This window comes from Mesocricetus auratus, unplaced genomic scaffold, assembly GCF_017639785.1.
Source record: "Mesocricetus auratus isolate SY011 unplaced genomic scaffold, BCM_Maur_2.0 Super-Scaffold_100010, whole genome shotgun sequence".
Taxonomy (NCBI): Eukaryota; Metazoa; Chordata; class Mammalia; order Rodentia; family Cricetidae; genus Mesocricetus; species Mesocricetus auratus.
In genome coordinates this window covers 33,135,609-33,147,616 of record NW_024429194.1, presented here as the reverse complement: position 1 = coordinate 33,147,616, position 12,008 = coordinate 33,135,609, and the positions used below count along the sequence as shown (strand labels likewise).

General features: G+C 52.0%; 1 protein-coding gene across 4 annotated transcripts; it reads left to right on the top strand.

Moving 5' to 3' along the window:
* Nucleotides 1-4,599: 4,599 nt before the first annotated feature.
* On the top strand, nt 4,600-12,008 carry Gmppa (GDP-mannose pyrophosphorylase A). 4 transcript variants are annotated; one of them, XM_040753255.1, is made up of 14 exons: nt 4,600-4,746; nt 5,463-5,588; nt 5,687-5,784; nt 7,041-7,144; nt 7,464-7,650; nt 7,960-8,019; nt 9,264-9,394; nt 9,998-10,012; nt 10,286-10,420; nt 10,546-10,643; nt 10,799-10,845; nt 11,009-11,101; nt 11,257-11,425; nt 11,710-12,008. In XM_040753255.1, exons 2-14 carry the CDS (start codon nt 5,549-5,551, stop codon nt 11,808-11,810), a joined length of 1,278 nt encoding a protein of 425 aa, XP_040609189.1. In that variant the 5' UTR covers nt 4,600-4,746; nt 5,463-5,548; the 3' UTR covers nt 11,811-12,008. The 4 variants fall into 4 exon arrangements, with proteins under 4 accessions (XP_040609189.1, XP_012969248.1, XP_040609191.1 ...); XM_040753257.1 differs by having other exon boundaries at nt 4,673-4,746; nt 5,528-5,588; XM_040753256.1 differs by lacking the exon at nt 4,600-4,746 and adding an exon at nt 4,844-4,990.

Here is a 12,008-nt window from a genome sequence, read left to right as displayed (position 1 = left end):
GACCTACATGTGGTCTCTGGGTGGGGTGGGAAGGAGGAGACTGGTGGTTTGGTTTGAGTTCTGAGTGGAGTTTAGCCTTGTCTAGGCAATGACAGTGACTCAGGGTATAGAGGGCATATTAGTGAGCACCTTGGGACTTTACAATCCCTCTCTCGGCTCTCACTCCTTTTTATTCCTAGAAGAAGGGAGACTGTGGTCACCCATTGACTTCCCGTAGCCACCTCTGTCTAGATCCCAGGAACCCACCTCCATTCCCGTGCTTCCTCTTTGAAGAAGGCTGGGCTCTGGGATGGACCGGTCATGTCCTTGGCCTATCTTAGTCTCCTTTACTCTTGTCCTTCCCCAGGACTAGGAAGAGATGGATTCATCTCAGTAAGGGGTTAAAAGAGACAGCGTGCAGAGTTGCAGGAAGATCTAGGAGGGGCCCTGCCCCCAGCCTATTGGGATTAGAATACAGATCCGAATGCATGGAACAGTTACGAGTGCTCAGGGCAGTCATGTCCAGCATTTTCCTACGGTTGAGCAACACATCAGGCTTGGCCTTCTTGTCTCCATGGCAAGTTAGGAGTCTCCTGGACCCTGACTGAATACACCCGTGCAGCACCCAAGAATGGCCACTGGGTCCCAGAAATGAGCTTCCTAGACCTGAGGTAGGGGAAAGAGGGATCCAGGTTGTCTGTGCTCTATCTTGAAGCTCTACTCTTGGTAAAATGACAGGAGGAATCTTCAGACAGAGTATTGGCACTGGTTTGAGGACCCCTTGACTCAAGCTCCAACAGCCATCCTGGCTTCCCAAGACCTCAGGAAATAGGCAGGGCTCATCATCACAAGGTAACCAGTGTTAGAACCAGTGGGAAGGCATGAGAGAGACACCTTGCCCACCTGTCATTTCAGCTATGAAGATATACACTTTGCCTGCAAGGATCTCCAACCCCTGACACGCTGCAAATGCTTTCATGTAAAAAATGAGGTGCCTGAACTCATATCTTGATAAATGGTAAAAATTCCTCTCCCGTCCCCCTTTGATCTGCGGTTCCCTTCCCATCTCCATTGGAAATGGCATGTGAACTGCTTATTCCAAACCCGGAGGAGCAAAGGTAATTTATGTCGGCAGAGCGGTGTCAAAATTGCTCTGATCAAAAGGTGACAGGCCCCCGTACCTGAGTGAGTACCTGCTGTGAGTGGAAACAATGCTCCTACTTGATGCCCTAGCCTGCACAGACCGAACTGCACTCAAGCCCCTGAGAGCTGCCCCTATACCCCAGCTTATACCCCAAAGGACTTCGGCAGACCTAGGGGTTGGGGAGCCTTCAAGTGCTAACCTTCAAGGGTACTACTGACCAGCCAGACCCTGTCCTGTCACAAAGAGGGAGGTGAGTAGGGAATGAAGGTGGCACTAGGGTCAGGATAATGGCTGTTCTCAAACATCGCTCCTGCTCCCGCTTGGTTTACTTCATCTAACCACCAGGGGGCATGGTGTCAAAAGGACTCGGGGTAAGGGTGGCTGTAAAGGTAAGGTGATTCCCACTGGGTTTGACAGCCATGTGGTCCTTTACTATTGGCTGTATGGACCATGAAGTTCAAGGCTACTTTGGCTTTATTTAAGGATACTTCCACAAACCCCTTTAACTTACAGTGTCAGGAAAAGGGCATTTTATATGACGGCCTGGAGGTGGAGATAAATATACAATCATAGCTCTTATTTGCCACATCTAGTTCCCCTGGGAATGGAATCAGTACCCTCTTACCCTAAAACCGGATGGGCCATATTCAACTGTCCAGCTATTCAGGTGCTGGTGTATCCCAGAGAAGTTCATTCCAGGCATCCTAGAGCTATATAAGGAGTCCACTTGGGTCAGGGGGTGGGGCCTGGGGTTCCTGGGAGGATTGGGGATAACCATGCCAAACAAGGAAGGAGCAGTATCTAAAACCTGATCCTGGTGCTGATTACCTGCCCCTGCCACTGCAGTGACATCCAGGAAGGTGGCCTACAAACAGCCCAGCTAGCCATCTGGTCTCGGAGTCAACCCTGCAGGCTGAGTCCATTCCTGGGTGAGGCTTCAGACAGTCCCATCCCAGGTGGGTGTTTTCCTTAAGTAGGGAGTGGTTTGAAAACCAAAACCTCTGGTTCAGCCAGGAACCCATGCTTGATGTCTATTCTTCAGATGTCCAAAACAGTTTGTGTAGGAGAAAAAAAAAACAAAACAACAAGCAGAAAAACCAAGACAAACAAACAGCTGCCCCACCTTCAGGATGTTGTTACTCTGGATATCAATGTCTCCCAGGTCCAGAACACCTCCATCTGCATCCAGGCCTCCAATGTAGTCACAGATGAAGGAGTCCAGACCCATGGAGAGGAAAGCTGCTAGGCTTGCATTGTACTTAACGATGGGAACCACTGGTCACTGGGCTTGGGGAGAAATCACCGTAGTGCAGAGAGGCTGCTGGCAAGAGAGGATTTTGTTTTTTAAAGGAACAGTTCAGGGGTAGCCTCCTTCCTTCCCACCCCAGTTTCCAGGTTAAGTATCTAGTGGGTCAAGGAGAAGGGGCAGAGATAGTGCGCTAGCAGACTGGCGGGGAGCAGGCCTCAGTACTATTATGGGAGCTCTGAGAACTGACCCAGCTTGGGGTGGTGGTGGTGGTTTAGGTTTCAGAAGGAACTGAGAGGGAAGGGCCTGCCCTGGGTACCGGAGGCAGGGAAAGACAGTTCTTTCATGAAGGCAGCTCAGCCAAGCTGACCTGCTGAATTTCAGCTATCCTGGACTTGTTTACCCGCTGGAGGAAAGATGGAAGGAGCTGTGCCATGTGCTGGCCCAAGTGGTGTGGGTGTTGGTCTACCTGGACCAGTACAGCATCAATGTATCCAATCCCTTCTGCCAGTGCTCAGATTCCCTGTGCATCCTTGTGGAAGGGACGGGTGCCATAGGTTAAAACAGCACCACCCTGCAGGCTTCAGCAGTAGTAAGAGGGTCCAGGCTTGGCACGCCTTTGTAGCTGGGCCTAGTCCAGACGGAATGTTGAGGAGCCCAGCCTCCGCATTGCCTGGAGGGCATGACAGTCTAGCAATTTCCTCCCCTACCTCAGGACCTGGTTCCACCAAGCTTGAGAAGTCAGTGGTAGGTTCCCATCTTACAACTTGGGGGCCCAAGGTCATAGAGTGAGCCAATATTTAAAATCCAGGGCAACTTCCTCTACTCGAAGCTGTTTCTGAAATACCGTGAGAACTGTATCTCTTTTGATCTTCTACTGGACCCAGAGAAGGGGGGACAGGGCTAAGTCCTATTTAATAGCTGCAGAGATAAAACCTTAGAGGCTAGTCATTTGTCTGATATCATAGTGGGATTCAGATGCACAGATATTAGTTGCATTGGTTGCATTTAGGCCCTTTTGCTGCTCAGGTTTCCCCGACCTTCGTCTGGTCCTCGCTAAGATTCACCAGGGACCTGATAACACGAACAAAGACTCCATGGTAACACTGACCGCCCAGATACTGGGCTAGCCTCTTCGAATGTCCTCCGGATGAAGGACTGAGAGGACATAAAAGACTACGACAGGAAAGGGCTGGGATCTATAGTAGGGCCTGGGACGGCTGCTGCGCCCAGGCACCTTGAAGAAGGATGAGGGTCGCTGGACTGCAAAGAATGGAGCATTCTAATTAACTAGACTCACTACGCAGGTAAATTGACCCACAACTCCACTCTCCATCTCTCCACACCTTCGCTGCTGTGTTGAAATTGGCACCTACACCACCGCGTGGACCATATCCCAGGACAGCGGCAAGTGTGAGATGTTGGAGAACCCATGGACCCAGCTTCGCTCTGGTATACGTGGGTTAAAAGGGGACCGTCAGGCCTTTCGCTCTGGCTGCGCGCCCATAGGCCAGTGGCACCAAACCATCCTCTGTCTTTTTTTTTTTGTTGTTTTGTTTTGTTTTTTTCGAGACAGGGTTTCTCTGTATTGTTTTGGAGGCTGTCCTGGAACTCACTCTGTAGACCAGGCTGGCCTCGAACTCACAGAGATCCGCTTGCCTCTGCTTCCCGAGTGCTGGGATTAAAGGCATGCGCCACCACCGCCCAGCACCATCCTCTGTCTTGCTTAATACTGCTTTTTTTTTCCTGACCCTCTGAGTCTTTTTTTTTTTTTTTTTTTTTTTGGCGTCGCCATTTACTTTCCCCGCCCTATGCCTATTCCAAGACCAACAAGCCAAGGTAGTCACTAGGAAATCCGGAGTGCGAGCCTAGGCCGGTGCTTCATTTCACGGACAGTAAATCCGGAACAGGATTTGTGCCGTGTCAAACGTCCCAAACACGGGAGCTATGACTCCGCCTTCCATTCCTTAGCTCAGCCTAGGCTCCTCGTCTCCGGGCTGCTGGCACTCTAGTCCTTGCCCCTTCCAAGGCTGGCCACACCCCTTTCTCCTCTAGTCGATTCTCCTGTGACCTAGGTCTCCGCTGTCCCTGAGGCCGTACTGGGAAAGCACAGGTCTCAACATTAGCTTCCATACCTAACTTCTCCGCCTCCACCTTCACCTCTCCCCCTTCTCATTTACGCCCGCCCCTTGGTCCCTTTGACCAAACTCCAGTTTCCAGTACGCCTCCCGACTGTCTAATAAAGTTGGAGAGGACTTTTTCAAAACTACAATTCCCGGCATCCCCTGTGAAAGAGCTCTCGCGAGTTGTAAGGAGACACGTACGCGGAAGGAGCAAGCAGTGGCAGGCGGCAGAGCTGGCGTAAAGGGAGCTAGTGGTAAAAGGACCTACGTGGTGGAGGGCTGGCTGGCGGGCGGGGTAGGGGTAGGGAACGGACCCTAAACGTAGGGAGGGCTCGGAGGTCCTGTCCTGCTCGCCTGATGTCCAGGATTGTGTTGGTTCCATATCCCTTGGCTAACGTCTATTGGACAGACTCAGTTGTGGGATCTAGAAGGTCCGCAGCCAGTCCTCGGAATCCAGAGATTTGGCACCAGTCGTTAGTACCCGCACTGTTGGAGCTTGTAAGCTCGGTGTTTGGCATGTCAAGGGAACCTGTCCTTTGATTCGAGCTTTAGCACATGCAAGTAGCTGTAGGATTCATATTCAGCACCTGGAGGTGTTAGGATTGGTGCCCATCAAATGTAGATGAGCTCTTGGGACTCATCTTTGGGATTGAAATTAAATACCCAGGGCTCACGCCAGGTTTGCGGTTTCATATTCACCCCTGGGATTTGAAACTGAACATCTAGAAAGAGGATGCAGGCGTTTGCGAGTCGTTGGGATGAAGCCTTCAGGGTTTTGAGGTTTGGGGTCAGAGAAAGGGAAATATTGGGTTCCCGAGTTTACAGAATTTGTTCCTGGCCAAAGGGAAGTCGTTAGAGATAAAAGGGTGGGATACAGGGGTTTTTTTTTTTGTAGGCAATTGAGTTCTGGATTGGGATGAAATTTGTGGTGGTGGTGGGAGTGTACTAAGCTTTTGCGTTTACATCCCAGGAAAGGACTATGCGCTGCAGTTTGGGGTTTGCGATCTGAGTGTAATTCTTCTGTTGGGATTTGAGGTTTAGGTGGCAGTCTCCATCATGCTCAAGGCTGTGATTCTCATCGGAGGTCCTCAGAAGGGTGAGGGGCTGGGGAGTGGGGGAGGGGGCAGCCTGGAGGTAGGTGGGGTTGGGACTGAAGGAAGTAGGAGGCTGAAGTGTTCTCCTCTCCTCTCTCAGGGACTCGCTTCAGGCCTCTGTCCTTTGAGGTGCCCAAACCACTGTTTCCTGTGGCGGGCGTCCCTATGATCCAACACCATATAGAGGCCTGTGCCCAGGTAACCCTGTGGGTCCTCCTGTCCTGCTGCACTTCCTGCTCATCTCTTTCACGCTCTGTGTCTTCCCTTTCCCAGCCATGATCTTCCCCACCAGGTGTAACCCCAAGGGCTGTCATCCACAGACCTGTGTGTGAATGGACTTCTTCAGGTGGCGCAGTGCTGCCAGCCCTGTTGGCTTCCCTGCCTCTTGCTGCTCAGATTTCACACCTAGTTTTACAGTATGGAATGTGGATTCAGGCCGGGATCTTAAAGGGTCATTGAGAGCCATGGCTTGGGGCCCTTGTTGGTAGTAAAGAGCAGGGTTCCTGCTGTAGCGTTCTCTCCATCGCTTTGTTACTGGGATAGGTGAGGTTTGAGGATGAGTCCAGTCTCCCTGCTGTGGCCTGGAGCAAGCAAAATGTATACCTTCTTTGAGCTCTGGTTTTCTTATCTGTAAAGGAGAGATTAGACCTCCTCTGTAGAGTGACAAAGCTAGAAAGTACCTCATTCAGTACCCTCGATATACCTTCATCTCGTGCTGGTTTCAAACTCAGAGTAATATATAATGGGAGATTATTCAGTTGGTACAGTGCTGGTTTACAGAAACGGAGGGCCTGAGTTTGATCCCCACCACCCTTATAAAGAGCCAGCCATGGTGATGGACACTTGAATCCCAGCACTGAGGAGGTAGAGATAGGCAGGTGCCTGGGGCTTACTAGACTTATCCTAATCATTAGGTCCCAGACTCCAGTGAGAGACCCCCCCCCCCACACACACACAACAACAATAAGGTAGACTGCTCCTGAAGAAAGACCTAAGATTGACCTTGACCTTTGGCCTCCAGGCGGATGCATACACATGGGCATGAGTACCCTCATGTGGGTGCACACACACATACAGGAGCTACAGATATAGCTCAGAGATAGAGCACTTGTCTAGTATGTGTAAGATCTTGGGTTCAGTCCCCAGTCCTGAGTGAGAAAGAGGCGTGGAGAAGGAAAGGGGGAAAAAAAGACTGGATGATACGTTAATGTAGATTGGTAGATAAAGTCATTCTTAGAGTGGCTTCCAGTCAAGGTGCATGGGAGAATATAAAAAAACGGAAAGATCTGGGCCGAGAGTTCTTCTGACTTCTGCATTGTTCAAAGGAGAGGCAGGACACAATGGTTGATTACGCAGCTGAAGCTGAACTTGTAGCCTCTAGACTTGTGGACCAGTACCAAGACGTTCCCAGTTCCCATCAAAATTTTCTCCCCCAACCTCTTCTCTTGTCCTAGGTCCCTGGGATGCAGGAGGTTCTGCTCATTGGCTTCTACCAGCCTGATGAGGCCCTCACCCAGTTCCTAGAAGCTGCCCAGCAGGAGTTTAACCTTCCAGTCAGGTGTTTGAACATATATATGTGAATATATATATATACATATGTATGTATATACATACTTATATGTAGGTATATACATATGTACATTGGTATACATACAAACATATATATTTGAGTCTCAAAGTTCTTGGGAATTGGTTAAGTGATTATTCCCTATACCCAAGGGATTCTTATTTTGGGCATCAGAATTGCTTAATATGAGGTCTCTCTGTAGGCTTTGATCAGAAGTACTGACAAGGGCAGAGAGAGGTATTGGGGGAGGGTGTGTCATGTGTCCTGGCTCATGGTGTCTCACTGAGCTGGCTGGGATTTCTGGGGACAGGTACCTGCAGGAGTTTGCTCCCCTTGGCACAGGGGGTGGTCTCTACCATTTTCGGGACCAGATCCTGGCCGGGGCACCTGAGGCATTCTTCGTGCTCAATGCTGACGTCTGCTCTGACTTCCCCTTGAATGCTATGTTGGATGCTCACAGACGCCAGCGCCACCCTTTCTTACTCCTCGGCACCACAGTAAGAGGGGCTGTGAGGGCTGAAGGCTGTGGAGAGGCTGGGGCGGCTGTAGGTCTTGGAGTAGGCTCGGGTGTCGGGAGGGAGATAGGCTGCCCCGACGGGAATGGAGGTGTCATTGGCAACCCTGAGCCCTTTGGTTGCTGGGAAGTAGGCAGAGGGAGGGGCAGCTGTCAGCTCTTGACTCTGCTGAAGGCCTGTCAGTGTCAGAGCTGCGTGCCAGGTGCTAGAGGGGAAGGGAAGGAAGGAAGAGAAAACAGCCTTGGCTGCCCTGGAGAAGGCAGGTCACTGTCTTGGATGTGTCTGTCGCAGGCTAACAGGACACAATCCCTCAACTATGGCTGCATTGTTGAGAATCCACAGACGCATGAGGTGAGAGCAAATGGGGGCTGGGTACCAGTCTGTAAGCTCAGCCCCATGCCCTAACCCTCTAGAGAATGCTGAGAACACTTTACGGTGGGGCCCCTCGTGTCACATGGATTGGACAGTTGGTGTGCCATCGCCCCTACCCTTCCCTGGTTAATTATCTTGTAACCCTTTAAGAGAGACGGACGGGGGTGGGGTGGGGTGCCAGCTCATTTCTGAAGGTGTGCTGTTTTAATAAATGTATGCATGGGAACACAAAAGAGGGGCCCAGCAGTAGCCTGAGGTGGGGGAGCAGGGCTTCCTCCAGGAGCGGGGTGAACTGAGTTAAGCGTGAGGAGATGAAGGGGACTGAGGGTTTTGCAGGCAGAGAGAACAGTTTGTGCAAAGACAGGCAGGAATTACATGGTGTCCCCTAATTACTGAGATGGGAACATAGTCCCTAAGGCAAGAGGGACGTTGTCCCTGTTTGTGAGAATCCCTGCCCCTGAAGCTCACCGACTTTGACACAAAAACAATTTCATTTGTTCATAGTTTTTTTCCTCTCTCTCTCTACCTCTCTCTCCTTTTTTTTTTTTTTTTTTTTTTTTTTTTGGTTTTTCAAGACGGGGTTTCCCTGTGGCTTTGGAGGCTGTCCTGGAACTAGCTCTTGTAGACCAGGCTGGCCTCGAACTCACAGAGATCCGCCTGCCTCTGCCTCCCGAGTGCTGGGATTAAAGGCGTGCGCCACCACCTCCTAGCATTCATAGTTTAATATATATAAAACATACACGTAATGTACACATGTGTGCATACGTACATATGCAGTTTTGAGTTAGGCACCAGCTCGACACGAGAGAAACAGAATCACGGAACGTATTCTCCACCTCTCGGGAGACCTCAGTCGAGCAGGAGAAAGAGTTAGAAGCCAGTCCTTGGGAGTGGCACATTGGCAGAGGTCAGGGGTGCCAGGCCCAAATAGCTAAGTGGAGCTGACAAGAGAGGACTGAGGAGTGAGGACGTCACCTGGGTTTCAAAGATGTTTCCCCGAGGAAGGGGGGGGGAAGGACATTCTAATGGCCTGGAGTTGTGCTCCAGCAATGTTGGGAGTTAGGGAGGAGAGAGCAGGTAAATGTAAAGCCATGTAGGGGCAAGGTGTGAGCTACCCTTTGAGAAGCTGTCCCTGCCGATAGATGGGCCTGGGAATGAGAGTATGAGTTGTGTTGGTGGCAGGGGTCTGCCCTCCACTACACCTTACGCCTTCACTTCCTTAGGTGCTACACTATGTGGAGAAACCCAGCACCTTTATCAGTGACATCATCAACTGTGGCATCTACCTTTTCTCCCCAGAAGCCCTGAAGCCTCTTCGGGATGTTTTCCAGCGTAATCAGCAGGATAGGCAACTGTGAGGCAGGCTCCATGACCCTGTGACCCAACCCCAAATATCCTAGACCCAGATCCCTGTCCCCTGCCAGGCTCTGCGGGTCCCATGTCACCCTGATCAACATCTCTCCCCTTGCCCTTCCCCACTGCCATCTCTAGCTAGTCTCCCTAAGTCCCTCCCCTTCTAACCTCATTCTGTCCCTCTTCCTTATACATCCCAGCTCCTCTGTCACCGCCTGCCCATTCTGCTTCTGGGCCATTTCTTTCAGCCTTGGGTGTCCCAGAGACATCTTTCAGAACAGACGGCAACACACACACTTGGGTGCACATGTGCTCAACTGCGCGCATGCATGCACACACACACACACTCACACACACTCAGGCTGCCCAGAGCCCTGCTTGCTCATGTGAGGTTTATCCATCCAAAGCCGGAAAGCGTGCTACTAGGTTTCCCCCACCCAGCTCCCATCTCATGCTGCATTCATTTGCTGACAACCATTTCTCACTCCACCATGTCTCTGCTTCTCCACATCTCTCCTGGCTTCTTTGTCTCTGTTTCCGCTGAGCTGGCATCTCTACCATCTCTCCCCCCCCCCCTCTCTGTGACTCTCTCTGCCCTCACCAGCTGCCTTGCTCTGGGGTGAGTTTGTTTTGTTGTGTCATCCAATGAGGGAGTGGGAGGTAAATGGGGGGGGTGGGCATGGGCAGGGATGGGAAGAGTGGGATCCAGGCCTGGGGCTCCCCCGGGTGAAAGCCATTTATCAAGGATAGTAGAAGAGGTGCCTAGGATTTAGAGAGACCTTGATAGCTAGAGGAGGGCTTGAAGAAGTGGCGAAAGTCCCTTCCGTTCCTTCCTGGAGAGACCCCATATTCAGTTAGCTAGGGAATTGATGTCTCCTCCTTTCCTGTCTAGAGAGGAATCTCCAGGCTCATGGCCTGGGGCAGGGACCATCCGACTGGAGCAGGATGTGTTCTCAGCCTTGGCTGGGCAGGGTCAAATCTATGTGCACCTTACCGATGGTATCTGGAGCCAGATCAAGTCTGCAGGGTATGTAGGTGCTGGGGAAGAGTCTGCCCATGCCTCTGACCTTGAGGCTCTAAGAGAGTGGCATCGGGATGGTAGGCACAGGCCCTGCTGGACCCTGAGTGTCTCGCCCCCTTCTCCGTCCCTAGCTCCGCCCTCTATGCCTCCCGCCTCTATCTGGGCCGATACCAGATCACTCACCCAGAACGACTGGCCAAACACACTCCAGGGGGCCCACGAATCAGAGGTACCCATCCCATCCCATCGTCCCCTTTTACTCTCTCATGCCCCTGGAGCCTACACTCTTCACCTTAGGTGCAGAAGTGAAGGCTCAGTCTCTTCCCTTCCCTGTCCAGATGTGTTTTGGGGTACCTGCCCCCAGGTTGTTTCTTCTGCTTCTAGGAAACGTTTACATCCATCCAACTGCTAAAGTGGCCCCATCAGCTGTGGTGAGATCTGGTCCCAACCTCGGGGAGAGGCTGTTGGGATTGGTGGGGATACCCAGGGACTAAGCTCCGGTGCTGGTCTGTGTCTGCTTTCGTTCACCTGTTGTGTGGCCTTGGGCATCCCCACATCCCCCCAACTCTCATAGTGTGATGGTCCTCTCCACAGCTGGGCCCCAATGTCTCCATTGGGAAGGGGGTGACTTTGGGTGAGGGCGTGCGTCTGCGAGAGAGCATCGTCCTCCATGGAGCTACCTTGCAGGTAGGCAGGAACCAGGAACCCAAAAAGCTGGGGGGGGGTCAGGTATGGCTGCTGGGACAGGGGAGGTGAGCCCCAACCCCAGGCTCTGCATTCTCCCTTCCACATTCTTGTGCCTGCCTCCCAACCTCACTCACTTGAACCATCCTACTTAACAGGAGCACACCTGTGTCCTTCACAGCATCGTGGGCTGGGGAAGCACTGTGGGGCGTTGGGCCCGTGTGGAGGGGACGCCCAATGACCCCAACCCCAATGACCCCCGAGCTCGCATGGACAGTGAGAGCCTCTTCAAGGATGGAAAGCTTCTTCCTGCCATAACTATCCTGGGTATGGTTTGTGGGGGGCTAGTGGTAAGGGTTGGGAAGCTCCACAGGTGATGTCTAAGGAAACATTCATTCTTTATGTGTCGTGTGTGTGTGTGTGTGTGTGTGTGTGTTTCAGCAAACATTTACCAAGATTCAACCATGTACCCAGCCTGAATGAGTTATTGGGGGATGAGACCAGGGGCACAGATGGGCAGGGAGTTCCCCCCTTGATGGCCTAGCCAAGGGCCCAGCTCCCTGTCACCTCTCATGGCCTCCTTGTTCCTGGTGCCCTCGTCCATGCTTCAGGCTGCCGTGTCCGGATCCCTGCCGAGGTGCTCATCTTAAACTCGATTGTTCTGCCACACAAGGAGCTGAGTCGAAGCTTCACCAACCAAATCATCTTGTAAGGGTGCTACATAAAGGCCCCCAGGACTCCTGCCCAGTCTCCTTAGGACTGCTGCCTGCCTGGCCATCTCTGTCCAGAAAGGATCTGAGGAAGCCAGGCAGAATGGTCCCTTTGCAAGGAACCACCTAAGGGAGCCATGTGTGTGGCCAGGGACATCTGGCCTCCCTCCCCACTCCCAAATAAACCCCTGTGAACCTTG

What these genes read in the sequence shown, in the direction of transcription:
- Gmppa (XM_040753255.1), top strand. Translation starts at nt 5,549, where the DNA reads ATGCTCAAGGCTGTGATTCTCATCGGAGGTCCTCAGAAGG. An exon ending in CATCGGAGGTCCTCAGAAGG is followed by an intron (nt 5,589 to 5,686) that starts GTGAGGGGCTGG and finishes CTCCTCTCTCAG; the next exon opens with GGACTCGCTTCAGGCCTCTG. An exon ending in AGAATCCACAGACGCATGAG is followed by an intron (nt 8,020 to 9,263) that starts GTGAGAGCAAAT and finishes TCACTTCCTTAG; the next exon opens with GTGCTACACTATGTGGAGAA.